This window comes from Dama dama, chromosome 18, assembly GCF_033118175.1.
Source record: "Dama dama isolate Ldn47 chromosome 18, ASM3311817v1, whole genome shotgun sequence".
Taxonomy (NCBI): domain Eukaryota; kingdom Metazoa; phylum Chordata; class Mammalia; order Artiodactyla; family Cervidae; genus Dama; species Dama dama.
In genome coordinates, this window is record NC_083698.1 from 82,958,900 (window position 1) to 82,986,714 (window position 27,815).

General features: G+C 38.1%; 1 protein-coding gene across 7 annotated transcripts in view; it reads right to left on the reverse strand.

The window, feature by feature from the left end:
• The window catches only part of CADPS2 (calcium dependent secretion activator 2), a 555,077-nt gene that overhangs the window by 309,490 nt on the left and 217,772 nt on the right, over nucleotides 1-27,815 (reverse strand). For all 7 annotated transcript variants that reach the window (XM_061165698.1, XM_061165697.1, XM_061165696.1 and 4 more), the window contains exons 4-6: nucleotides 12,048-12,128; nucleotides 5,757-5,993; nucleotides 82-203 (exon numbers count right to left, since the gene is read on the reverse strand). In XM_061165698.1, coding sequence (XP_061021681.1) covers nucleotides 82-203; nucleotides 5,757-5,993; nucleotides 12,048-12,128 — 440 coding nt within the window. The remainder of the gene's footprint in view (nucleotides 1-81; nucleotides 204-5,756; nucleotides 5,994-12,047; nucleotides 12,129-27,815) is intronic.

Here is a 27,815-nt window from a genome sequence, read left to right on the forward strand (position 1 = left end):
AAAACCATACAATTCTGCAAATCGATAAGGCACGATTTCTTTGGGAGGGAAGGAAAACACATTTTTTCCCAGCGGGCTTACTGTGGCCTTGAGGCTTCCGCCTGGTCTGTCTGCAGTTTCTCTCCTCCTTCCACTTCCATTGTACAGTAAACAACTCGATTGGGAGCGACTGACCTCAAACCTTGCACTTCCATTATGACAATCTAAAGACAAAAAAATGTTTCACAGATTTGTCAAATTGACAACATTTAGCAACAGAGACAACAGAATGAACTACAATTAGGCTGACCAACTGATATAATTATCTGACAATCTCGACGGTATTTTATCTTCCTTATAATCCATCTTTATTCATGGAAGGTATAGTACATAACATTTTGAAAAAGTCTGGTATCTGAAGATGCATCTCCTGCCAGAAATTAAGTTAAAGTCTCTAGATATGAGCCACAATGAAGTGAGATATACACTCAGATCCTATAAAACAATTTTGGCAGGTGTGCATGAGGCAAAGCAGAATGATGAAAATTCAGTGAATGTGTTACAAGAATACAGGTTGAATTCCATATAAGGTGACTGGTAGACACTGTCACCATCATACCAATTCACAGATAATCAATACGTGGCATCAGAAAATGTCTATACTCACTTATTTATATGACTATCAGCATTTACAAAAGAATTTTCTTTATGGCCAATGTATATCTTATGAAAATATAAAAAGTATAACTTGCCAAGAATATCTTACTATTAACCAGACAAGGAAAAATATTTTCCCAATCCATTAATTTGATAAAGTCTACTGGAAAAGAGTAGAAAGACTGATATTAGCTTATATATTCATAACTCCTGGGGAGAAGGGAAACATAATTTACAAGTGTGCTTTTTATCTTTGTATAAAAGGCTGCCAATCTTAAAATATTGTAACCTAACATTCTCACTGGATATACACATAAAATATGAATACTGCTGAATATTATTTACTATAGCCTTTTAAAAAATTTTGCATAATGAATTTTCCTACATTCTCAACATTCATAAAATATATTCAATGGAATTCATATATATATAAAATACATATGTATATTTTATTGATCTCCTGTTGTATATGTACAAACAATATTAACAGCATTCATGCCATGTAGCTACCAAAATATCCACTAAAAATGTATGTATCATTTATTGATTTTTTAATACATCACTAAATCATTATACCTTTTGTAGAGTTATGATATGAACCTTGAGGCAAAAAGGTCTCAAAGAAATAAATCATCTTAACAGAACTTTTATTCCTTTTAGTTCTGGTACAAGATTTTTTGTAAATACAAATGCCTACTGTTTTGTTTTTCCATAAAAAAACATATGGGAAACTGATCACCAAAAATACAAGTCAAACTCAGAAGCATTTTCTTCCCTCAGCCAAGGCTTTTATCATTTTGTCACACTGAAATGCATACCAACATATGAATAAAAATAAACACAATGAAAACACACTATGAGAATTAATAGATAATAGTAACAGTGTTCACAGTCTCTCTAACACTCAAGGAAGCTGAGATGAAGTACTAAGCATGAAAGAGAATTGAGTACACTAGATAAATCTAGAAATCTTGATGGCACGAGTTCACATTGTATCTGTCCTGCATCTCTTTCTGTTGTGTGTTTAATAGCCAGAGTGCAAGAGAGAACAAAGGAAGAATCTGCTTACCATTATTTCCATTACCTCTACTACAAGCTATACTATAAACAGGACAACCTAAAACAGATGACTTGTCAAAGTCTTCTGCCCTTCAAAACAACGCTCCCATCGTGTGTTGGGAACGTTCGATCCTGCAGGACCGCCACTTTCAAAAGATGTAACTTCTATTGTGAATCCGTGCATGTGTGCCTGCTTAGTTTCTCAGTTGTGTCTGACTCTTTGTGACCTCGTGTAGCCCGTCAGGCTCCTCTGTTCATGGGATTCTCCGGGCAAGAATGGAGAATGGGTTTCTATGCCCTCCTCCAGGGGACCTTCCCTACCCAGGGATAGAACCTGCATCTCCTGTGTCTCCTGCATTGCAGGCAGATTCTTTACCCGCTGAGACACTGGGGAAGCCCATACATATAAGTAAATAAAACAACAATATTCTGCAGATCTGATTTCCAAAAGGAATTTGAAAAGCACAGCTAGTTTCAATTATGAAGGATAAAAGCAGCCAAGAATTTCATGGACCATCATCTCCTCTAACTTTAGGTAACTGTTTCAAACAATTCCCAGCAAAACTTGATAATGAAACTGCAGAAAATAAAACTGATCTGTGTTCTGTCTTCTCTTCCCAGATCTCTAGATGAATGATGTAATAAGGATAAAACAAAGTTATTCTAGAAGCATAAAGAAGGGAAGCATGTACAAAATATGAAATAACATGCTTCTGAATAAGACATTGTCCATCCACAGAGTTATGTGGCAACTCAGGCATGTTGAGGTTGTAGTAAGAGGAAGCTGAGCAGTCTGGTCAACAGGGGACTATAAAAGTACCTCCAGATACAGAGAAGGTCATGGGGTCTGCTGCCCTATTACCAACAAAAACAGTGTGAAAAAAAAACTATATTCATGCCACTGACACCATTTCATCATTTCTGTATGACAACATACAGACTCATAACTTCCTGGATGATCATTTTCCTAACTTCACTTGACTATTTAATTCTGACATACCACTGTATAGCTTAGTGTTTTGTGAGTTAGCTTGTCTTTTGCTTTATAATTCTCTCTGAAAGCTTCATGAATGAAGAGACCTAAAAGTAATCTTGCGAGGCCAACAGCTGATTTTTGATACCATTAAAGTCCCTAACTCAAAAAACAGTTATCATGTCAACTGAGTGGCCAGGTACTCTTTCGGGCTCTTAGAATACCTCAGTAAACAAAAACAGAAGAAAAAAAGACCTTAACTTCCTAGTTTACATTCTAGTCAAGAAAACCAGATAATGAATAATATCCCTGAATTTTATGTTAGGTGCTGTGGTGGGAGATGGGATGAGTGGGTAGAAATTTTACAGAGATGATAAAATTTGAGCAGTGTTTCAAATCTGCACTTATTCTTTAGACTGGGACTTCTGTTTCTAGGAGAAACAAATTCCTTCTCCGCTGGATATATTCAATCTGACGGATGAAATGTGAAACCCTTAAAATGGATTAACTGCTTGCCTTTCGGAGTTTTCTCAGGCTGAAATCTGGTGTCGGATGAGGGAAGCCTGGAAAACGGGTGAAGGATAATTATTCAGTTTAGCTAGGCAAAGGTCAGAGGCCCTGGGGCTGGAGGAGGCACCTAGTCCATTCCCTCTGGAGTTCCACAGACAAGCATGGTGTAGTCTGCCCTTGAAAGTGATTTCAATTTGTTCTGAGACACGACTCCTATTTAAAATACTGTAGGCACTATAGAACATATCTGTACTATGCTATGACAGGAAAATATCTGTCTTACATAGACATAGTAACAGAGCATGTCAAAATAATTATAAAAATATGGAAGCTTCTTAGACCATGGCTAAATGAAGTTTTAAATCATATTATCCTCCTAACACCATTTTATTGTTAACTGAACAGCCCTATTGAACACACTGGCAATAAAGCACAGACTAACAATTCATAGAAAAATGAACTCATGAGCATAATTTTGTTTTCAAAAGGGAGAGAGAATTCATAAAAGCTAATTATTTACAATGGTGTAAGATTTTTAAACAATAGAGAAAAGAGAATGTGTTTTGAACTGTTTTCAGTTATGCGTGCTTATAGAAATAATGGTATGCTTAAACATTACAAAAATAATTTGATTTTCAAATTATTTTTATCATTAACGAATTTAAATGCCAAACTCTTGGCAGGAAAAGTTAGACTGTCATTAAATAACTGATTTTGTTTTGTACAAAACCTTAAGAAAAAAAGGAGTTGGCACTTTTCATTTAAGTCCATAGGAAACCTGACTCAGGAATGAATGGGAAATTTTATACCTGAGATACTTCTTAGGTTCAAATTAAACATTCTTAGGTTATGAGCTTAAAGAGATTGAGAAGAAACCCAGGAGCAAAGCTACTTGGCAAAGTTATTAGCTAATCCCGGAACTGAGTTTGGAGTCAGAAGAAAATCTGTTTCTACTCTGATGCTAAATTTAACCTATTAATTTACAAAGGAAAGGTTAGGCTGGAAGTGAAAAAAGAGAGGCAGTTGTCTTCTCCTCAAACTTGAATTTCAAGTTGAATAAGTGGAGAAAGGAACAGAAGCATTTGTTTTTTCTGCTATAAAGGTAACAAGCCAAGTTTAAGAACTATAAACAAATAAATCTAAAACTGTACCTCCTAAGACTACATACTTAGCTTTGTTAATTAGCAGACTCAAATAGCAATAGTGGGCCCCAGCAGAGAGAGAATAGAACAATGCAAGAAAAGAGCTACAAGCTTTAATTTTTGAGAGGCTATAAATTTAAGCTAGATATTTCAAGCATATGTGTGGATGTTGTGTAAAAACCTATATACAGAGATGAGCAGTTGAGGAAATGCATCATGAAAAATATCCACAGGGATCGGCAGCAGCAGTCAGGGAACAGTTATCTTTGGTTTCCAGTGCTTTGTATACAAGGGATGAAATTGTGCAGTCTTGGGGAGCACAATTTTAAATGTATAACATTTATACTTGCTTTTTTAAAAAAGAATTTTACTGTACCTATAAGGAAATTGCAAGTCTCAGAAAGGAAGTCTTTACTTCTCACCATCTATAGTACTCAGTATTATACATTCAGTTCAGTTCAGTTCAGTTGCTCAGTCATGTCTGACTCTTTGTGACCCTATGGGCTGCAGCATGCCAGGCCTCCCTGTCCATCACTAACTTCTGGAGTTTATTCAAACTCATGTCCACTGAGTCGGTGATGCCATCCAAGCATCTCATCCTCTGTCGTCCCCTTCTCCTCCCGCCTTCAATCTTTCCCAGCATCAGGGTCTTTTCAAATGAGTCAGCTCCTTGCATCAGGTGGCCAGAGTATTGGAGTTTCAGCTTCAACATCAGTCCTTCCAATGAATATTCAGGACTGATTCCCTTTAGGATGGACTGGTTGGATCTCCTCGCAGTCCAACAGACTCTCAAGAGTCTTCTCCAACACCACAGTTCAAAAGCATCAATTCTTCGGCGCTCAGCTTTCTTTATAGTCCAACTCTCATATCCACACATGACTACTGGAAAAACCATAGCCTTGACTAGATGGACCTTTGTTGGCAAAGTAATGTCTCTGCTTTTTAATATGCTGTCTAGGTTGGTCATAACTTTTCTTCCAAGGAGTAAGCATCTTTTGTAATATTATACATTATAGCTGGTTTATGTGATCTGATTCTTATAGTCAAAGTAGATTAACCACAAGGATAACCAAAAGCTTGAAAGGAGTTTTCAAATTACAGAGAATTCAATTATATGTTTTAAATCCTATTTCTACTCAAGTGTGTTTCAGTACTTCTTCTACCAATAAACTTACACTGGCCTCGCTGGCACCAAGCGACTTGCCTCAAAGCTTGTATTATTTTATTATTTAACCCTAACACAACTGTTATGTTTAAAGGACAATTTGCATTAATTTGCATTCACAATCTGATTGTCTAGCCAATGAAGACTAATTTAACCTCTTTAAAATATATTATGGTGCTTTAAATTTGAAATGTTATCACAAAGGTCAGGAGAAATTATCCTGCAGCCTCATTTACGCTGTCAGAAGTGAACATGGGGTAAAGGCACTTACCTCCAAGGTGAATGACAGGACCACATCGGACTTTGACAGCTGAATCTCATTCTCATCCCCTATGTCCAAAAAGGCAGAGTTCTGGGAACGTTTTAATTTTTGCAATTTAAATTCTGGGCCACCTTTTGAAACTGGAAGACTCTCCAAATTGGCCATTAGCAAATTCACTGAAGACCGCAACTCTTCTATATACACGCTCTCCATTTCTTTTGATATAAACTTGGGGAATCGTCTTTCCTTAAAAATAATTATTAAGATAACAATGTTACATCAGTCGGATCTCAATTTCATCATAAAACATTATGTACATATACTTGACTGTCTTAGAAACTGTGACACTAAATATAATGCATTTACCTGATCCGTTAGTCTCCAGGCTTTAAAAGCCTTGTGCTGTGTGCATAGTCGCTCAGTCATGTCTGACTTTTTGCGACCCCATGGACTGTAGCCTGCCAGGCTCCTCTGTACATGGGGATTCTCCAGGCAAAAATACTGGAGCAGGTTGTCATGCCCTCCCCTTCAGGGGATCTTCCCATTCCAGGGAACGAACCCACAGCTCTTGCATTGCAGGTGGATTCTTTACCGTCTGAGCCACCAGGGATGGGATGACAGCTCTACAAAATCGGCTGGGGAGTGATGGCCTAAAGCAGCCGTCATTCAGATGACTGCCTAATGCTCCAGAAAATCAATGCCTTTACCACCGCGTTCTTTGGCATCATTTAAACCGCAACCTAAGACACCCTCATCTCCAGAGTGAATGGACCACATCCAGAGCATGTTCATCAACCTGCACCTCATCTGACTCTCTCGCCCCAGTTTGTTCATGGGCTGGAAAGGAACATCTGGCACCATCTCATGAGTCAGTCCCAGAGCCTCAAACCACCTGTCTTCCTTTCCTCCCAACCTAAACTTATTTCTTTTAAAATAATTTACATGTAACCAATATTAAAACTGCAAATGTATTATCATAGTTATTAAATATCTACATCCACTATTAACTTTCCCAAGAAAGCTTCTTAAGGGGCCTTTTAATATTCCTCTATAGTTTGAAGCAACATTCCTACATAGTAAGTTTGCATCCTCAGAAAAAAACACACAGCTACTCAGTTACGTAATAACTTGGTTTCTTTTGGGGATGGAGGTGGGGAATAACATTTGGATAGTTTTTCAGTACATGCAAAAGAGGAAAAAAAATAAAGCACAAAAGCATTTTTACATTTGTGAACTAATTTTAAAAGCTATCATAAAAAGCAGCCAAAACTCAGATATTAACAAAAAGGTGAGAGAATAGATCCTTTCAATACCATATGTGAGCAAAGACCATCCAAGGCTCATGCAGGGTAAATGTCCCGAGTTTAATTTACTGTTTGTAGCCTGCCAGGCTTCTCTGTGCATGGAATTCTCCAGACCAGAATACTGGAGTGGGTAGCTATTCCCTTCTCCAGGGGTTCTTCCCAACCCAGGGATGAAACCCATGTCTCCCACATTGCAGGTGGATTCTTTATCACCTGAGCCACCAAGGAAGCCCCCAATTTACTGTTTACTACTGATATAAGATCCCAGATGGCTGAAGCTACATGTTACTTTATAGAATTTTGCCTGGTGGTGATATAAGTAATGTGCATCTGGTGAGTAAGAGAATCCAACGATTATTTTTAAAATCCTTGTTGGAAATTAATCACTTTTACTGGGTTTTACTTGGATCTTAACTTTGCCTAAAAACACCTACTTTTCAAATGCTCTTCAGACTAGGTTCTAATATCTATCTAGTTTGCTCATTAATTATACACTGAGTACAATCATTGTTTATTCATTTTATATTTGTATGACCGTCAGTTTTGCCTTTTAGAAATATTTTAGGAAAGTAAAAGGCAGATATATCATGTATTTGACAGTTTCGGTGTACTGGTTATTTTCCCTAAATTTTCAAGGTGTTATTTGATGGAAAATGTAATAACAGCACATGAAAAAAACCTATTCTTATTTAGCTTTCATTAAAAATACTTCAAGGAAGAGACTGGCAGAAATCACCCCGACTGTATCAGCATTTTCAAACTTTACAGGAAATAGACTACACTAGATTTTCTTTTTCTCTCTGGGGGAATAAAAACAACAACTCTGTTTTAAAGCTTTGAGGTTTGTTGATAGTATTTCTTAAACTTTATTTAGCCTGCCTCTTTCTTGGAAACAAAACCAAATGTACATATTAAATTTGATCTTTTAAATTAGAACAGCATCAGAAATAGCACTATTCTGTAGCTTAACTGTGAGTTGTTCCTATAAACCATTTTAGTGTTCTAATTTGGTCTTCTGTACAGCTTAGCTCATTACCAGCCCTAACACATTATGTACATAAAAAAAAAAATCTGTTCCATAAAATTTCCATTATTCAAATTTAGTCATTCTTTAAGGGCTCTTCACTTTCCAGTAGATGAAGCATGCATCAGAGTGGCAGGATGAAGACAGTGACAACTGTCAGACTTAGGAAATACTCTGAAGAGAGGCACAAATGGATTTCCTGACAAACGTGGCATGAGCAAAAAAAGGGTCAAATATGATTCCAAGCTTTTACGCCTGATGTACTAGAAAGACAGTACTGCCAAGGACTGGCAGACCGTGATCACTTGATGAAATTGTCAACACCCTCCTCCACTCCCATATTTCCAACTCCATCTTCTCTATTTTCTAAATAGCAAATGATCACCTTCCATAATTTTGTTACACAGCATGTTTGCTGCTTATTGCAAGTCTCTCCCAAACAAAATGTAAGCTCTCTGAGGACATGGCAGGGATACTTTTGTCTGATGTTATCCTAAGACAACTACATCTGTCTGGACGTATCCCAAATGCCTAAAATAGCACCTGATTATTTTAATAAGGTGTTCAATATTTATTCACTGAATTTATGAACAGAGAAATTCAGGTGCCAAAAGGTTAAATAAGTTGCTCATGTTATATATCCAGGAAACAGCAAACACGGATTTGATCCACAGGTCTTTCTGGCCCAGTCCACCACATTTTTCCTATCACTACTTCCTAATCATGCCTTGGCTAAAAGGCATAATTTTAGCCAAAGTCAATGTATATATATGGCTGCTTCACACTGTTGTACAGCACAAATACAACATTTTAAAGCAATTATATTCCAATAAAAATGATAAGAAAAAAAGAAACAAGAAAAAAATATTTATATCCCTTGAAACAGATTTCTGCCCTGTGGATTCAATGCTACTGTATTGTGTTGTGAAGTGTAATAGTTGCTGCTGTTCTATTGCTAACTCTTTGTGACCCCATGGACCGCAGAACACCAGGCTTCCCTGTCCTTCACTGTCTCCTGGAGTTTGCTCAAACTTGCGCCCATTGCGTCAGTGATGCCATCCAACCATCTCATGTTCTGTCACCCCCTTTTCCTCCTGTCCTCAACCTTCCTGACATCAGGGTCTTTTCCAGTGAGTTGGCTCTTTGTATAAGGTGGCCAAAATATTGGAACTTCAACTTCAGCATCAGTCCTTCCAATGAATATTCAGGGTTGATTTCCTTTAGGATTGACTGGCTTGATATCCTTGCTACAGTTTGCCCAGGACTGTGCAGGAAGAACAGATTCAAACCTCCACTCAGATCTTTAAAACACTAGTTCTCATTGTTCCATGTGGATTTCCTATAATAATAGGTACCAAGTGTGATAGGTGTTCCTAATAGTTGATTGCCAACTCTAAACTATGAATAAACCACGTTTCTGGATTTATGAGATTGAAGAGGCATCAGGGCCTAGAAAAACAAACCCAAGCTCTGGAGTCCAAAGACCAATGTCTGAGGTCTTTTATTAAGTAATCTTGGCTAAACCTCAATCTCCTTGTCTATAAAATAAATTCATTATATCATCTGCCCTTGTGGGTTCAAAGGATTATGGTAGAGATCTAAGACAACAAGGTCAGTAAATTACAAATAGCCTTATATTTTAGGAAGGTGGCTTCAATTTGGTGAAACAAAGTAGAAAGCAACTAAACATCTATTTACCAAAAGACATTATATTTTGAGGGTTTTTTTTTTTTTCATTCCAATCTCATTGGCTTCAATTCCTTCCTTCTTCATGCTTTTTCTACTTTATCAACATTTCTAATGGAATCAGTAGGGTCCCCTCAAAGAGAACCTGCTGGTGTGCGTCACTGACCTCGCTCCTCTGACTCAGCCCAGAGGTTGTACAAACACATTCTTCTCCACAGACATGGACTTGAGAACACACCCCAGGCTCCCCATCCTACTCTGGACCCCCCTGGAAATTCATCTCAATTATCACATATCCAGCCAGACCCTTGGAGAAGAACTTGGGACAGTGTGAACAGCTCAGGTACAATCTAAACACAAAGAGACAATTCAGAAATGCAGATCACAGGTCCAGAGTCCTTCCCACAGTGCCAGGCACATCTCTCTGGATTCTCTCTTAGCCTCAGTTCTTCAAGAAAAGAAATGCCCTTCAAGACAGCTTCCAACACGGGGTAGGATTTGGGGGAGAGCATTTTTCTCCCGAGGTTTTCCTGATGGCTCAGTGGTCAAGAATCTGCCTGAAATGCAGGAGATTCAAGTTCAATCTCTGGGTCTGCAAGAGCTCCTTGAGAAGAAAATGGCAACCCACTCCAGTATACTTGCCTGGAGAATCCCATGGACAGAGGAACCTGGTGGGCTACAGTCCATGGGGTCACAAAAAGAGTTGGACGTGACTTTGTGACTAAACAACAATTTTTCTTCCTAAAGCCTCCAGAACCCTCAAGCCACTTGTTTCTAGCCTAAATTCCACATTTGAATCTCTGGAATCACGCAGTGACTCTCCAGGTATGCAGAGGATAGTAACAAGGTGTGTTATCCTTTCAACCTCCGCCCTGTGTATGAATTTAACTCTTTAGCCCCTAATTCATATCATCATCCCATGTCTTCATCTGGAGAATCCTTCTCATGCATCTCTTGGCTTGGCTCTCACAACATACTGCCATCTGTTACCCAACTTCTCTTTTCTCTGTTTTTCTATTTACCTCCAATTTCTCAATTATTTCTCTCCTTTTTAATTGAATAGACATTTAGATAAACACAACGTTAGCTGTCTTAAAACTTACATATTAATAAATATATTTTTCTTTGACAAACACAAAATTTCAATTGTCAAATTCAGTGTGGGACAGATCTCCTTAACTGCTGGTAAAGTTCACTGTCTTGATTTGGGAGGTGGTTATATAGGGTGTTATGTAGGGAGAAGGAAATGGCAACCCACTCCAGTACTCTTGCCTGGAAAATCCCATGGACAGAGGAGTCTACAGCTCTCTATATGGACAGAGGCTACAGTCTATGGGGTCGCAAAGAGTCAGACATGACTGAACGACTTCACTTTCACTATATAGGGTGTACACACATTTATCAAGCTGTAAACTAAAGACCTATGTACTTTCCTATATACATGCTGTGCCTTAATTTTTAAAATGAAAAAATCCCCAATAGAGAGGACTCTTCAGAGAGACAAAGACAGAGTCAGAGGGACAAGGGGAGAAAGGAGAGTAAGAGTCTCCTTTATTATGTTTGAATAAAACACATTCAACGTTTTCATTAAGCAGAAGAAAAAAGGAAAAACAAAATCTTATTCTCAGACCCAAAGCATTATAACTTCAAGTCTCTTTTAAGGGACTAAAATTTTACTTTTACCACTGAAGTATACTAATGTATCAATTTATTGAGAATGATTTAGACAAAAGAGTCCTCAGTATTAAAAACAAGCACAGCTTTTGTTTGAAATCTATTTCTGTTCACAGAAACACAGTGACTGTATAAATAAAAGTAAATAAAATATTGTGTTTGATATATCCTGAGATTCTGTACTACAAACCTCAAATTATATTTTTCACCCATTCAAATATTAGTTGACACCACTGTGGGCCAAACACTATGCCAGATACTTTGGGATATATCACATGATTTTTCAGGGAGGACGGTCTTCTCTCTGATTATACTATGCTTACTGCAGTATTAAACTTCTAAGTCTGGCAGCTTGAGAAATTTGGGCATTGCTTTAAGAATAACCTACAAAAGTTATCATTGAATTTAAACATCGTATATAAAGATGGATATGTAAAATAAATAATATGCTCCATTTAGATAGTACGCATTCACGTATCTGAGCTTAAGAGGTATGCATGGAAACAAGAAAATGATAAAATTACACTGGCTTTATCTATACAAAACTTTCACCGTACAGAAATCTAAGTACAGAAAGAAATGTGGTACAATATATCAAAGTTAACAATTTACCTTTGCCATTTTCTCAGCCAACTGCAAACGGCCATCAAGTTCCCTTCTGATCTGGGCTGCTTGTTCATCTGCATTATCCAACTTAAAACAGAAAATCACACGTACATGATTACTTAATGGCAGTGACCTAGAGATTAAAGCAACACTAAAATGATTCCAAAAAAACTTTATAAGTCTTCTCAGCTACCTATTGAGAACACTGAAATTTGTTTAATTAGATTGACAGTATAATTAAATTTCTTGGACACTTTTCACTATGATTTGCTCACAAAAAAGGTAATAAATCTCTAAGGTTAATAGTTCAGTTTACCTAAAATTCTAATTATAATAATCCTTTGCCAAATATATCCCCAACAAATCTAAGCCAAGAAGTCCTTGTTTCCTTGAGGATGCATGAAGTTGTCATTAAGTTTATTCAGTTCAGTTCATTCTTCCACCTCCATTAATGTCAGTCCTAAATAGTTCCAAATAGATAAATCTCTTGTTCTTTCAAATTCCCAGAATGCACTTCTGGAGAGTGAGATACTAATGTTTCACTAATTTCCTTGCTCTTTCAAAAAATATTTCCTTCGTTTGTATAATAAGTTTCTGTTAGTGCTAAACTATCAAAGTACTATTTGATTGACTGCTATCACTTTCTACCGTTTAAATCTTCATATGCTCCTCATTCTAGTACCAACAGGCTCATACTGCCAAGAAATCCTTTTACAGGCTGGCACCACATTAGAATTCCAGTCTCTCATTCTAAATTTGATTGAAAGCTTAGCATGTTAGCCTCATTTTTAAAAATATTTCCATCTACATGGAAAATTACTTGAACTTCTCCACTGAAATAATCCTTAACTTTTTTCCTATAACTTCCTTTAACTTTTCCTCATGATTCCTTCTATCTCTTTATTGGTTCCTTGTAAAATCTCTTCCTGTGAGTCATGCACAGTGTGGGAGGCCCTGGGTGGGTGACAGACATAGATCAGACTGATGCTCCTCTCCGTTTTAATTCCTTCCCCTCTCTCACTTCCATCCTCAAGAAGCCTAGACCTCACAATACAACCATACTTTAGTAAAAGTCCATCTAAAAATTGGATTAGTACTGAGTACAACATTAGACACCTGGGATAATACAGACTAACTTGTCCATTTGCTGAAGAACTACATATAAACCATGCTACATTAAAAAAAAAAAAGGCCATAGAAAAGAAAAATTCTGAAAAAAATGAGTAGGTCAGTAGGATGGTCCTGTCAGAAGGCACTATATGAAAAGTCAAGGAGAAGGAAAGATGCTCTAGTAAGAGGGGACCAAACATCTGGAGATGAGATCAGACACTGGTGTGGGGGATGGACTGGGGCAGGGGGGAAAAGGGAAGGGCAATGAGAGGTGGGGTTGGAGAGAGAGGCAGGGCTGCTTTAAATGCCTAAGCCAAATGAAGGAGTTTGGAATTGGTTCTTAACGCACTGGAAATTCACCCAGAGATTTTAAGCAGAACTTCATAATGGTCACCGTGTCTGTCTCCATCAAAAACAACAGGCGAGATGGACATAAAGATTTCTGTCTGTCCATTCATCTATCTAATTTGTATATAAACAAATAAACAGGCAGATCTGGGGTTAACTCTCTAAAAAATGCTTCTAAGTTGATTTTAAAAAACTAAGTTCATTTAAAAACGAGATTAATAATAGGATTTTCCTAAACTAAATCCTTGCTATAAAGGAGTTTCTATGTCATCTCAAAAATGAATATGCTTTTTATTTTAATTAATATTCTTAATTAAACAAGTTTCTCTTCACTGTGTAAAAAGTCAAAATGATTTATATTAAAAATATAATTATTAAGGAAAATAAAATGTGATAAATGTTCTATTCCAGGTGACCAAAGTCATGGTCCTAAAAATAAAAAGTTTAAGAACAAAATTAAAATTAAAAACAAAATTTTAACTATAGTAGCTCAAATACAGTAAACATAATATGGGCTATCTTCTCGTCTTTGCTTAAATGCTGATAAATATTTTTCCACAAAGAAACAAAATGCTTCCTTGCATGTAAAGAGTTAAGAGTGTTACCAAGAAATAGCATTTAACATCTTAAAATCTTAGAAATTCTTCAAATTTCACCACAAAATATTATTTAACATCTTTATCTCTATATTAACAGCTCTTCCCTAATTTTAAATGGAGTTGTTTGAGTCACTTCTGGGGTTTATCAGTGCTTTCTGAGAGTTTTCCATTACTTTTAAAAAATATTAATGCCTTGGGACTTCCCTGGTGGTGGTTGAGTACAGCCTGCGATGCGGGGGACACTGGTTCGATCCCTGGTTGGGAAATTAAGATCCCGCATGCCACAACCACCGAGAGAGTCCCTGCACCCCAACAAAAGACCCCATGTAACACAAGGAAGATCACATGTGCTGCAGCTAAGACCCGATGCAGCCAAATAAATACAATCGAAAAAATATTAACGCCTTCACTGCATTTTGTCTGAAAAAACACAAAGAAAAGCAGAGCGCTGCTATACTAAACTGTCTCTTAATATCAGTCTCTCAGAGACAGAAAGGATATTAACTTTGATGACTAGAGTGTTACTTTGTGAAACTAGAAAAACATATTTCCAAACATGTTTTTTTTTTTTTTTTTAAAAGGAAAAGCTAATACAATAAAGACAACACGTTAGAATTCAAGGAGGTATTAATAAATCAGCTGGTTGAATTTTAGTTTACCATTCCATGTCCCATATGGTTTGTCTTCTTTTGACTATTACCTTTGTTTTTCATAACATGAAAGTTTATATAATTTTTATGAATGCTTTTTTAAAGGTTGATTTCTCAGTTGAGGTTTCACATGCAGTTGTAAGAGATAATTGAGAATATCCACTGTACTGCCCAGTTTTCCCCATGGTAGCATCTTATAAAACCAGACCATCATATATAACCAGAATACTGACACTGTCATCCAGCTTATTCCAGTTTCCTTAGTTTCATGCACACGTATCTGTGTGTATTGACTTCTATGCAATTTGTCATGTGTCTAGGTTTGTACAGTCACCATCACTGTCAAGGCACTGGTCAGCTTTAACACCATATTTTGCCCTTTTATAAACACATCTACCTCCCCTCACCAATCCCGGACTGTGTAACTTCAACAATGTACCTCACTTTCAGAATTTTCCAAACTAAATTTAATAAGGCAACAAATTTCCTTTTAATTTCCATGATTACATTGGAGGTGTGCTCCCATGAGGAATTAACTTTTATTAACACTGCATTGGGGCCATAGACCTCTTTAATCTACATGTTCACTTCTTTGGTCCTTTCCTCAAAGCCCATAGCCATAAATAGCCATCTATTCACTGATAACCCTCAAGTATGTATCTATAACTCCAACTTCTCACCAGAGTATCAGTCTTATTTTCAACTGCCTATCAGACTTTATTTTCTTGGACTCCAAAATCACTGAAGATGGTGACTGCAGCCCTAAAATTAAAAGACACTTGCTCCTTGGAAGAAAAGCTAGACAGTGTATTAAAAAAAGCTAGACAGTGTATTAAAAAGCAGAGACATCACTTTGCTGACAAAGGTCCATTAGTAAAAGCTATGGTTTTTCCAGTAGTCATGTACAGATGTGAGAGTTGGACCATAAAGAAGGCTGAGTGCCAAAGGACTGATGCTTTTGAACTGTGGTGCTGGAGAAGACTCTTGAGAGTCCCTTGGACTGTAAGGAGATCAAACCAGCCAACTCACTGGAAAAGACACCGATGCTGGGAAAGACAGAGGGCAGGAGGAGAAGGGGGCGAGAGAGATGAGATAATTGGATGGCATCATTGACTCAATATACATGAATCTGAGGAAACTCCAGGAGATAGCAAAGGACAGGGAGGCCTGGTGTGCTGCAGTCCATGGGGTCATAAAGAGTTGGACATGACTGAGCAACTGAACCACCACCTACCATTTCAACTTGCATGAAGACAAGACACATACCCCATTTTACATACCCCAAACAGAATCTTGTTTTCTAGCTTCCCACCCCAGTCACTCCTTTCATGAGCAATGCCATGTCATATAATTGGCACGCCTAATTACCATGTGTTCAAGCCCAAAGTCAACATGTCATTTGTGACCTCTGTTTCCTTCACAACCCACAACCAATCCAACTACAGTCATGCAGTGAAACCTAGAATCACTTCATTTCAGTTGGCCAATACAGTTATATACATCATTTTGATGAGAACAACTATTTTTCTTTTATGAAAACTTGGTTTCACACACTATCTCCTCTAACCCCTTCTCTTCAAACAAAAAAGCACGAAAAAAACCCCAAAAGAATACTTTAATAGATGTATCTATTCATCACACTTTTAAATGCTGGTGACGCATCCATCTCTAGCATCTGATTTGTTTTCTCAGATCAAGACAATGAGGATAATTTGTGGAGTGTGGAGTTGGTGGCTGGGGCCAAAGACAAGCTTCACTCCACAAAGACATCTTTTAATTTCATTTTCTTTTACTTTAGATTCCTGATTTCAATGTTTTATGTGACGATTGACTACTTATACCTCACAGATGTCTTTGCCTGGTACGGAATATTCTTCAGGTCTTTACAGAGCGTCATTTAGCCCTGACCATAAAAGATTCCCATACATATCTTGACTCTGTGCAACACCTCCAGTGTCTATCATACAGAACATTTTACCACTTCAATATTCAAAATATTTCACTGTCTTGACAAATATTTAGTACTTTTATTTTCTTTCTATTCATTACATGGGAATTACTGTTTTTACATTCAGAATTCTCTTGGATAAGATGTTCCTAACCTGGACCATTAGGAGTCTGAACCATCCAACTTGGGAACAAAATTTGGAGAGGTATGCATTTTTTTCCTTGAGGAATTGTCTGAATTTCATAGCTTACCCAAAGGGGTGGTTAGTTCAAAAGACATAAAGAATCATGGCCCTAGGAGAATCTTCTTCATAGAAGTCTCTATTCATTTGTTCTAGAAGAGGCTGCATGACTTTTCAAACATAAGCAATAGAAAATGGTGACCTCATACCTACACATTATCAATCTTACCCTTTCAGAGATGTGTTGAATTCTTCGTGAAAGGACACTGGCTCTGGAAATGACATAAGCTCTGAAAAATGCTGACTGAATGATCCATAGATTACTTTACCAACTGTTGTTTCTTCTACACCTACTATATAGCAAGTACTACTGAAGCCTCTTCAGTAGCTACAGAAGTAGTGGGCTTTCTACGAGTTCACACTTCATATAGAAAACAGTTTTTAAAAAAAGTATTTAAAACAGAATAGAACTGCCACAAGAAACTACTGATCAAGGACTGTGGGAATTCAGTGATGGAAGATATGTCTTTCCTGGTTGATAGCATCAGAAAGGATTGCTACAATGGAAATATTAAAAAATGAACTTTGAGGAATAGAAAACATGGATTAGTCTTGACTTGCACCTCTCAAATCCTGGGCTCTCTGGGGCCCAGGCCTCTCAAGTTCCACAGAAGCAGTTTGAGAAGAGGTCCTACAAATCAACAAATCTCCCTTTGCAGAAGTCCTCAGGAAGGCCCAAACACTTCACTGGAAGACAACTATTTTATAGGTAAGAAAAGTTTAAACAGTATGAGAATAATCTTACAAAGTTTCACCCAACAGCTTCATTTTATAGTATTAATATGTGATATCATTCTAATGCTTTAAAAGCTGCAAACATCAAACACTTGAATTCATTAAATTTGCTCATATCTTCAAGGAAAAAAAAGTCTTTTATAAAAAGTACTTTTCATAGCACTGTTTAGCATCATTGCCCTCTATGATTAATCTATTTTCGAGAGCCAGGGTAATTGTCTTCACATTAATATTGTCAATCACTAAAAAGAAGGATTAATAGCTGTGTTTTTCCATAATAATGTCTTTGTACGTGCTAACCTTAGTCAATCGTGCCCTTCTTTCTCCCACTGAAAAAAAAAAATTAGTTTTTTCTGAGTCCCCAGTCAAATTATGGCACATGTCTTTTCAGACAAATTATATTCTGTTATTTTCTTGTAATATTCATCCTCATCTTTTAGTATGAAAAATACAAGTAGACTAGGATTTGCACTGCTATGTACACTGAATGTTTTCTCTGAGATTAATTCTTTTGCTGGTTATTCTATTTATATTATCTATATATCTGGAGATATAGAGAACTAGTTGGCACAATCATAACACTGATTCCAAAAGAACACCCTACCCAACAATTTATTATATAATTTTCCTTTTTATTTCTGTTTTTTCATATAATTTTCTAATAGCCCAATGATTTATTTGACAGTGCTAAATATGCATGGATTTTGTAACACAGCTGAAAAATCCTGATCAAAAGTTGAAGTATTAGCAAACTCATTTACTTTATCAACAGATCTGTTAATTTTCTACCATTACTTGGATCAAATTATTTATCATGAAGATGGTGTGCTACTCTACCTCACTGATTGCTCCTGCTGTTTTCCTTCTCTTCACCCCTGCATTCTCTCAGCCCTTGAGCACACACAGTTGGTTCTTAGCTATTGTCTGTAGTTGCTTCTCAATACACTGTTGCAAGTTAGCACCTAGCTGTGCCCTCTCCCCCAAGTCCCAGCTCTTCACCTTCCGTTGATGGCAAGGTCTTTACTTTCAGGCATCCAACAATGGCTTCAACTAAGACTGAATTGCCCTTCTTACAGTCTACTCTTTATCACGGCTCCCCTACTTCCACACACCATATTCTCACTACCGCTGATCAGGGTAAGAGCTTAGAAGAGGAGGAGGAGGAAAGGGCGGGTGACGGAAGGATGGGAGTAAGTGAACAGGGACAAATGGATATGAATGAAACAATGATACCCAGATAGCTTGGCTTAGTTTTCAGGTCCACCCTATTTTATACCAATCTCACTTTTTAACCTCTCAGACGGTTACATTATCTATACAAATTAGTTTGCCCATTATACACAAAACACATTAAATTTTCCCAATCGTGTGTTTTGCTTGTGTTTCTCCTGCCTGGGATGCTCTCACCTTCGCTGCCCAGATCAATCTCCAGATCTTCTGTGAAGATGACCTACCTACCCACCGAGTAACAAAGCAGGTATTGTCTGATGACCTCTCTCTCATAGTTGTCTTCTAATTGTTCAGTTTCTCAGATATTTATGACCTCTACCTCACACTGCAACATATGACCCTTGTTTGCTCATCCTACCACCCTGACAAGAGACCTAAACCAATCCATCTCCAATGGTGGGATTCATGTAACTACTCCCAGTTTTAACATACAATAAATACAGAGAATACCACCACCTGTATTTGAAAGGTTTTTGGACCCTAACATCCCTCCAGACTGACTCATCTTCCATGAAGCACTCTCCCTCCAAAAAAGAAACAAACAAAAAAAAATCTTCCTCCCTGCTATTCTGATCATTGACAATTAGCCAGCAACTACAAGGTAACTAAAACTCTTTGTGCAATTTCATACAACCAAAAGAACCTAAGGAAATGAAGTTATTCCCATACTCTGGAGAGCAATACATTGCCTGTATGATGTTATGTATGAATCAGGTACCACTCTCTTGCTGGAGGCAAAGCTTTTAGAGAACACTCTTATATCTACTTTCTAAATTATGTATAAGGAACCTGACTCAGAAATAGCAGTTCTGCCACGGATTCTTGTAGCACAGTTCTGAGAGTCTTAAAAATGAATTTCCCAAACTACACTTCCCTGTCATTACTACTTAAAAGTAGGAGAAAGATGAATGAGTTAATTAGATATAAAATTGCCCTATGTGATTTGAACTAAACTATATTAAATAATGGATCAAAAAGTTCAAAAGTAAGAACATAAGAAATTTAACCTCAAACATAAAAACCAGAGGACTTTGATAGCCTGGAGAATAGTCATATATATTCTCTAAAATGGTAGGTATTACTTTGCAAATTTTTACACATCATGAAATTTTCTTTAGTATTCCATTTGGTATTAACATTTTATCTTCTAGACAGAAGTCATGAGCTCACATTTTCAAGCAATTATTTACTAACTACACTTCCCTCAATAAAATAAGTAAATATACATTCACATTAATGAAATAACAATGAAATAGATTTTAACACAAAGTAAAATAACACAGACACTATTAGTGATTATAGAGAACTCTGCAGTGCAGTTTATAACTTTAGTCTCCTCAGGACTAATAAGAATAAATTTATACAGCACTATATGTCAGAAACCATTCTAAGCATTTGTAAACATTACTGCATTTAAACCCCAGAGCAACCATATGGAATAGTTCTTACCATTATCCCAGTTTAATGATGAAATATCTGAAGCACAGATAGTTTTAAGCCGTTTTCTAGGGTAAGGTCACACAGTTAATACTTGGAAAGGCCAGGGTCTGAATCTTGTATTTTGACCTGAAGGTTCAACATAACCACCACTTACTCCTTCACAACACCTCACCCCTAGCTTTCACTCTGTTGATCACTTGCCATGAGTCCCCCAACAGGAAATACATGAAATATTACAGTATAATTAATGGTACAAATATTCAAATATTTTAATATGTTCAAGTTGTTACAATGCAATACAAGAGGTGTGTAAGGCTATGTTAGCTTCCCTGGTGGCTCAGAGATAAGAAAAATTTCTTTAGTGAACAATGCAAAGAAATGGAGGAAAACAACAGAATGGTAAAGACAAGAGATCTTTTCAAGAAAATTAGATACCAAGGGAACATTTCATGCACAGATGGCCACAATAAAGGACAGAAACAGCAAGGATCTAACAGAAGCAGAAGAGATTAAGAAGAAATGGCAAGTACAAAAAAGGTCTTAATAACCCAGATAATCACTGTGGTGTGATCACTCACCTGGAGCCAGTCATCCTGGAGCGTGACGTCAAGTGAAGCTTAGGAAGCATTACTGCAAACAACGCTAGTGGAGGTGATAGAATTCTAGCTGAGCTATTTCAAATTCTAAAAGATGATGCTGTTAAAGTGCTTCACTCCATATGCCAGCAAATCTGGAAGACTCAACAGTGGCCATAGGACTGGAAAAAGTCAGTTTTCATTCCAATCCCAAAGAAGGGCAATGCCAAAGAATATTCAAACTACCATACGGTTGCACTCGTTTCACACACTAGCAAGGTCATGCTCAAAATCTTGTAAACCAGGCTTCAACAGTATGTAAACCAAGAACTTCCATATGTACAAGCTGGATTTAGAAAAGGCAGAGGAACCAGAGATTAAATTGCCAACATCCGTTGGATCATTGAAAAGCCATGAGAGTTCCAGAAAAACATCTATTTCTGCTTCATTGACTATGCTAAATCCTTTGACTGTGTGTATCACAACAAACTGTGGAAAATTCTTAAAGAGGAGGGAATACCAGACCACCTTACTTGCCACTGAAAAACCTGTATGCAGGTCAACAAGCTGAACTGGACTTGGAACAACGGACTGGTTCAAAAATTGGGAAAGGAGTACATCAAGACTGTATATTGTCACCCTGTCATTTAACTTATATGCAGAGTTTATCATACAAAATGCTGGGCTGGATGAAATCACAAGCTGGAATCAAGATTGCTGGGAGAAATATCAACAACCTCAGATAGGCAGATGACATCAATTTAATGGCAGAAAGCAAAGAGGAACTAAAGAGCCTCTTGATGAGGCTGAAAGTTAAGAGTGAAAAAGCTAGCTTGAAACTCAGCATTTGAAAACTAAGATCATGGCATTCAGTCCTGTCACTTCATGACGAATAGATTGGGCAAACGTGGAAACAGTGACAGCCTTTATTTTCTTGGGCTCCAAAATCACTGCAGATGGTGACTGCAGCTATGAAATTAAAAGACATTTGCTCTTTGGAAGAAAAGCTAGGATAAACTTGGACAGTGTATTTAAAAAGCAGAGGCATTACTTTGCCAATAAAGTCGGTGTAGCAAAGCTATGGTTTTTCCAGTAGTCGTATATGGATGTGAGAGCTGGACCAAAGAAGGCTGAGCACTGAAGAATTGATGCTTTTGAACTGTGGTGTTGGAGAAGACTCTTGAGAATCCCTTGGACTGCAAGGAAATCAAAGCGTTCAATCCTAAAGGAAATCAACCCTGAATTATCATTGGAAGGAATGATGCTGAAGCTGAAACTCCAATACTTTGATCACTTGGTAGGAAGAGCTGACTCATTGGAAACAACCCTGGTGCTAGGAAAGATTGAGGGGAGGAGGAGAAGGGGGCAATGGAGGATGAGATGGTTAGATGGCATCACGACTCAATGGACACGAGCTTGAACAAATTCTGGGAGATAGTGAAGGACAGGGAAGCCTGGTATGCTGCAGTCCACGGGGTTGCAAAGAGTCAGACACAACAATGACTGAACAACAACTGGTGGCTCAGACGGTAAAGAATCTGCCAATGATGCAGTAGACCTGGGTTTGAACCCTGGGTCGGGAAGATCCCCTGGAAAAGGGAATGGCTACCCACTCCAGTAGTCCTTCCTGGAAAATTCCATGGACTGAGGAGACTGGCAGGCTACAATCCATGGGGTTGCAAAGAGTCAGACACAACTAAAGTAACCTCAGCACTCATTCTAGGTATGAGGAGGTGACCATGGGTGGGGGCGGGGATAATTTTGTGTTAAAAGGTGTGTGACAAAAATCTTTGCACAGAGAAAAATAGGTATAAGAGAGAAATACACTTGAGACATTCTGTAATCAGTCTAATCACAATATAAGGAACAGATGACTTCAAATATAAAGAGGATGCTTTTAGTCCATGGACAGAAACGTTTAAATTAGGGTTACCTTTCACCAAGAAGGACGGGTCAGTCTGTACCACTCCCTTGCTGGCCAGTGAAGCACGTGCGACAGGAATGAGTCAGTCAGTGACTATGACCTTATGTGTTCCCCTTACACACCCAAGACCTATCACAATACAGCCTAATTACAGCAATTATGGTTGCAAAGTGTTGGACAGGACTAAGCAACTAACACTAATACACATGAATATGATAGGGAACTGTATATTCCTCATGGAATTTCCCCACCTCTTGTGATATGTAAGAAAAACGAGTGAGGGCAGGATTTGTGGAAGTGGGATTTTCTTGCATTTTCAAGAATGGAGAAGAAGGATTCCAAGTGAAGGGAGTAAAGTCAGACAACATGAAAAGTTAAAAGACAATACAGGGTGTTAATGAGGAACAGGGAGTGACTTGGCTCACCCTGCACAGGAGATACGTAAAGAATAGCTACAGGGGGAGAACCTGGGGAAGAATCTAAGAAAGCCACCATATTTTTTCCCTATTCAAAGCTGGGTCATGAAGAGAACAGGATGGTGAAAAGTGAAAGTTGCTCAGTCATGTCTGACTCTTTGCTACACTATGGACTGTAGCTCACCAGCCTCCTCTGTCCACGGGATTCTCCAGGCAAGAACACTGGAACAGGTTGCCATTTCTTTCTCCAGGGGTTTTTCCTGATTCGGGGATTGAACTTGGGTCTCCTGCATTGCAGGCAGATTCTTTACTGTCTGAGCCGTGGGTTATGAAGAAAACAGGATAACACTTCAATAATATTAATCTGGCAAAAAGATGCATAGGATTGGAAGAGGGAAGCGGGTGAAAGGTTACCATCATGCTACATATGAGAGGTACTGAAGCTTCTAGCTATGGGGATGGATGTGGAATTAAGACAGGAACAGACAATACAACAGAGAGAGAAAGTAATAGTGCCAGGCTATTGTCTGGACTGAAGGCAGTAAAAAAGGGAATGGCTCCTGGTTATGAGTTGGAAAGATGAATATAGATAAGTAGAATCAGGTTTGAGATGAGAAAAAAATAGTATTTTGAACCTACCGATTTTGAGAAGTTTCAGATACAGAAGTCTGCCACAAAAAGAGTGGAAAGAAGAGCTGATCCATATGAACAAGGTGAAAGAAAGTGATACTCAAAATAAGCACAGTGAAATTAAAAAAAAAATCACTGCAATACTTTTCAGTGCAACAGTCCTAACAGCATATGATTTCTCAAACATACAAACCAGGTAGCAAGTCTATTTATATTTTTCAAACACTGTTCCTCTTGGTACCACACCAAGTACATAGTAAGTTCACAAACGTGTGTTGAGGCTTCATAAAACAAGATATAAAGGCCATTCATCTGGAGACATTCACATCAGAATCATGAAAACACTTTGCAAATAGGATACGACATCATTTTTATACATTTAACAAGAGGACTTTCTACCAGTCTGTAACAAATATTAATAGCTAAAAACATCACTGTTACCCATTACACAAGGAAAATCTTACTAAGATAATGATCAACTGGCCCTGCTCTATCTAAAGTGATTAGGGTAAATGGAGGTATTTCATCTGTTTCTGGTCTTAAGCAGAGGATTCAGGATGTCATGACCCCAATAATCAGCTAAAAGTATTAAATTCACAGAATACTCTTTGTAAGCATACATCAATCCCTGTTCTTTAGCTTTATCAAGTGTCTTCTTTTTAAAAAGTGCTTTGTAAGAACAAGTTTTCCTGACCAACTACCAGAAGAAATCAAGGTTCTGTGGGCCATATATTTCTAAAAACCTGAAAGCAATAGACAACTAAGAGTCAAGTCTGATGCTATGAGCCTGACACATAGCAAGCATTCAGTAAATTTTTTTAAATAAAATGATTCAATATACTAGATAGCAGGAATTTCTTGACTAATATTCATTCTTCACTGCTAGCTGATTCCCTAAAGTTTTCCTGTTAACACTTCTTTTTTACCTTCCTGGTTCTTCTCTTAATCCACTCCAGTCAGGTTTGCTCCCCAACACTCTAGAAAAGCTTCCCCTGTCAACAGTGTCTTCCACTCGTCAAACTCAGGGGTCGCTTTGCTGTCATGTGGCACAGGTAACTGCTCTCCTTGAAATGTCTTCCCGTGACTTTCCTGACACCACCCTTTCTGGCTTCCTCCTCCATTGCTGGCTCTTTCCCCTTTGTGCAGTTTCTAAATCCTAGTGTCCGCAGGCCTCTGTCCTGTGCCTCCCTTTTTCGGAGGTCCAATCTACCAATATGATTTCATCATGTCTCATGACTTAAAAGACTACCTTTATCAAAATGATTTCCAAATCTTTATCTCCAGCTCTGAGCTCTTGTTGAAATTTCAGACACCGACTACCACCTACCATCATAGACAACTAACATTCTGATTCCATCAGGTACACAATGGAATGCTTGATTTTTCCCCACATATGCCTTCACCCCACTACACTGCTCCATAGAAAGAGAGACTGCTATACACAGACAGCCTGGAGCAGTATCTGAACAGAATGAGTACAATGTTGAAAGAAACTCAAATCAGCGATGCCCCTATCAGACCAGGGTTAATATAAATGCTGTGTCAGAGAAATATCAGCAATGTAAATGGAAGAGAGCCATTAAAGCATGCTATTTTTTCTATAAAATGTGAGAGAGAGGAATAGGTAGATGGTACCCATAGTTCTACAGAACAGTATATCTTAAACTACAGACTCAAGTTGGTCCCATTTTCTGCTTGAATTCCTGGGTTTTCATCATATCCCTTTTAAGACAAGGGCTTCTCAGGTGGTGCAGTGGTAAAGAATCTGCCTGCCAATGCAGGAAATGTGTGTTTGATTCCTGGGTTGGGAAGATCTGCTGGAGGAGGCAATGGCATCCCTCTCTGGTATTCTTGCCTGGAAAATTCCATGACAGAGGAGCTTGGAGGGCTACAGCCCATGGGGTTGCAAACAGATGGACACGACTGAGCATGCACACGTGCCTTTTAAGGAGAGCTGGTGGTCGAGTGCTCTGACTCAGGTTAAAGCTCCAAGTGAGGGAACAGAGCAGGATTCTGAAGCATAGTACAGGGTATGGATCCAAGAGAATATGAAGAGAGATGCCCAAGGGAAATCCAGTTGTCTAGGAACTTCATAAGCCAACAGAGGAAAACAGGGGCACAGTAGGGCAAGAAGCAGAGCCTCAAATCTACTCGCATGATTAACATGTAGGTCATGTTCCATTTTTGTCTCTAGCAATGCTGGCCATGCCCACAGGTCAAGTGAGACGGGGGTGGGCCACATGCAATCCATTCTTTAGACCACAGAGAGCGATCTTTCCAGAATCCCAACTCGCTCCTGTCATTTCCTTCGCTCACAGACCAACAGTGTTCCCTTATGTGATAATCCCAAGCTCTTCCAACTAGCATACAAGGTCCTTAACATTCACGTTCTTTCCTAACTCTGTAGTATCATTTGTTAGTGCAGCAAAACACAACCCCCGCGGATACCAAGCCATTTCATTCTCCTTGTGCCTCTGTACATGTCGTTTTCCTACAGCTCGCTAAATTTCGGTGCAGCTTCCAAAGTTCAGGAACTGTCCTCCTCAGAACCTTCACGGAAGCTCCAAAATAGGACTGAGTTTCCATTCTTCCAAATCATTTCTTCTTCTGGGCACACAGCAAGACTATTTCCCAGGCTCCTCTGCAGTTACATATGACCATGGCATGAAGTCCTCAAATGAACTGTCAGGTCAGGGGTCCTTGAGTCTCAGCCATCACATGGGAAGCTGTTACAAAGCAGACACTAGGCCCCACATCCACAGGCTGTTTCACTTAGTCTGAAGTGGGGCCCAGGAATCCAGTGGTTTTTAAAGCTCCTCAGGTCATTCAAATGTGGAGGGGAGGAGCACTAAAGAAATCCATGCAGACTGTCCAGTACCAAATTAAGATACTGCCATCTATGTGCTCACATTCTGCCTCATAAATAACCTCAGAGACACACATTAATTATACCATTCATCATGTTTTGTTTACATGCCTGTCTCCTGACCACACCAAACACTGTGAGGAAAAGAATAAAATGTTGTCATTTTACCTCGAGTGAAAAGATAAAATCTTCTCATTTTTGTATCTTTGTTGTTAACTGGTATTTTTAGAAGGAATTCAACAAGCGTTTTTGAGTGTATGAAAGAAATATGTTTATCACATATATTTCAATTTTGATAGGATATTTTTATTAACAACCATGAAAAACTAAGAACAGCACTCATATTATTATACTTGCAACAGTAGATTCAAATACTTTTTTATTCATGAAGAGATGAAAACAGGTCACAAAGCTCATTGGCAAATACACTTTTCCCTTCTATTACTATTATAAAAATGCCTTATCTCTGTAGACTTCTGTTGTCTTATCATTTAAAATAATGTGGAAATATTGGAATAAGATCCTAATTTGGATAGGCTAGATCAAGGTAAAGAAGAAAAGTCTAAAAATAATGCACAGAATGTCTGATGGTAACCTATATTTTTATCTGATGAGATTCAGGAGAAAGCAAAAACAAATTCAAACATTTTAGGGGAAATCTTACTTAGAAATATTTTTATGTAGCTCCTCTACACATGAGTGAAAGTGATAGTCATTCAATCATGTCCCGACTCTTTGCGACCCCGTGGACTATAGCCCGCCAGGCTCCTCTGTCCATGGGGATTCTGCAGGCAAGAATACTGGAGTGGGTTGCCGTTCCCTTCTCCACGGGATTTGCCCATTCCAGGGATTGAACTTGGGTCTCCCTCATTGCAGGCAGATTCTTTACCATCTGAGCCAAGGTATACAATTACACAGAGGCCAAAGATTAGAAAAAAAATAATACAAAGTCAAATGAAGCAACACTGGTAAAAGCTATAAATGGATTTAAGAATATAATACAGTGGTATTCACAATTTTTAAGCCTTAATTTTTAGAGAAGAAATTGATTCAATATTATTA